This window comes from Aplidium turbinatum, chromosome 8 (assembly GCF_918807975.1).
Source record: "Aplidium turbinatum chromosome 8, kaAplTurb1.1, whole genome shotgun sequence".
Taxonomy (NCBI): Eukaryota; Metazoa; Chordata; class Ascidiacea; order Aplousobranchia; family Polyclinidae; genus Aplidium; species Aplidium turbinatum.
In genome coordinates, this window is record NC_137479.1 from 10,026,684 (window position 1) to 10,028,347 (window position 1,664).

General features: G+C 41.0%; 1 protein-coding gene across 1 annotated transcript; it reads right to left on the bottom strand.

Moving 5' to 3' along the window:
• Positions 1-687: 687 nt before the first annotated feature.
• Positions 688-1,353, bottom strand: LOC145776041 (uncharacterized). Its single transcript, XM_082587449.1, has one exon. It carries the CDS (start codon positions 1,351-1,353, stop codon positions 688-690), a length of 666 nt encoding a protein of 221 aa, XP_082443575.1.
• Between the last annotated feature and the right edge of the window lie 311 nt (positions 1,354-1,664).

The following is a 1,664-nucleotide window of genomic DNA, read 5'->3' on the forward strand; positions in this document are numbered from 1 at the left end:
TCAGGCACAAGTGCGCTTATTTAGGATAAATTTTTATGTGTTGTTTTGAAATTCCCAAGTTACAATAAAAAAGCGACAAATCGAAAACAATATTTTCGATGAAATCATGGAATTTTGTTCTGTAGGCAATAAAGTAAATCCTAAGGGGTTTTCAGTAAATTGTTACCGTACGTCACAAAAGCTTGGAACCGCCATGTTTTGCAAGGGCGTATGAAATCACCAAAATATTTCCCAAAACAGTGTTTTTTCTAAATTGTTTCAAACCAAGAAACTTTCAAGTAAACCAATTGCAGTTGATAAGTCGTCAGGAAAAAGCTGCTTATACCACCAAAAGGGCATTTATCAAAATATTACCATTCGTAAACAGGTGATGTTCAAAGAACAGGCAGTGTAGGCAGTGTCGAGAAAATATCTTACACTCTCTCCAAAAATAGGAAAACTGTGCAAGCCTATTTTTATGTGAAAGAAGATATTTTTGCAATCACAAAGGTCTAAGGCAAAAAACTCTCCGGCTGCAATACTGAAGCGAGACATAAAACACAAAATAATACAAAACATTATGTATCTTGTTCTCTCCGCAAGGCATGCAGGAACAACGATGCGTAGATACCGCAAAAAATACAACCACAATTGACTTCCAGTACATCAGGTTTCTAATGTAATCCGATGTACATCGGGTTCATAAAATCAGCAAAGCGTATATTTTTTGCCTTCGAGTCCAGGCAATTGCTTCATAGAAGCACATGAAAATGCAGTTCTTGCGCTGCTTCGATCTATACTTGCTGCATTGATAACAGTATCACTTGAGGCCTCGGCTGGCTTGCAGATAAGCCACAGCTTTGCAATCGGCCTTCTCAGGATTCCGGTACCCATTCGAACATCTACTTGTTGCACTACTCCATACTTATCTGGATATGTATGAATGATTCTTCCCATAGTCCAACGTCGTCGTGGAAAATTATCGTCAACAATTAAGACGACGTCATTCGTCTCGAAGTTGCAATTTCGGTCCGGCCATTTTTGTCTCAAAGCGATTGTCGGTAGTTGCTTTTTTTTCCACCTTCGCCAGAACTCATCGGCTACGAAATAAACTCTTCGCCATGGCCGTCGCGCATAGTAGTCTTTTTTGTTGGCTTTCTCGGAAAGCATTGGAGGATCACTCTCCAAATTGTCTCGTAATAAGTGATTTGGTGTCAGTGGCTGTTGATCCGTCGAATCGTAGTTCACTGGAACCAGCGGTCTTGAGTTCAGGATGTTCTCCACTTCAATCAGGAAGGTGTTCAGCGTGTCGTCCGTCAGTGTGCCGAACTTGGAGAGCATAAAATCGAGAATCTGTCGAACCGACCGGATCATTCGTTCCAAAGCACCTCTGAAGTGAGACGCCTCAGATGGATTAAAATTCTACCTCATTACTTTTCGTCAAAAGCATTGTTCAATGCTGGAATCTTGTAAAAATTTCAAACAATCCTTTGATATGCGATGTGCACAGACAAAGTTGGTGCCATTGTCACTAAACACTTCTTTAGGATTTCTCGTCTGGCAGCGAACCGTCCAAAAACATTCAGAAATGCGTCAGTAGAGACGTGTCAGAGGCATCTATACCTTTTTACCATGCTTCTTCCCCGCTTAACCATGAAGGGTCCGAAGTACTCGATTCCGACAGA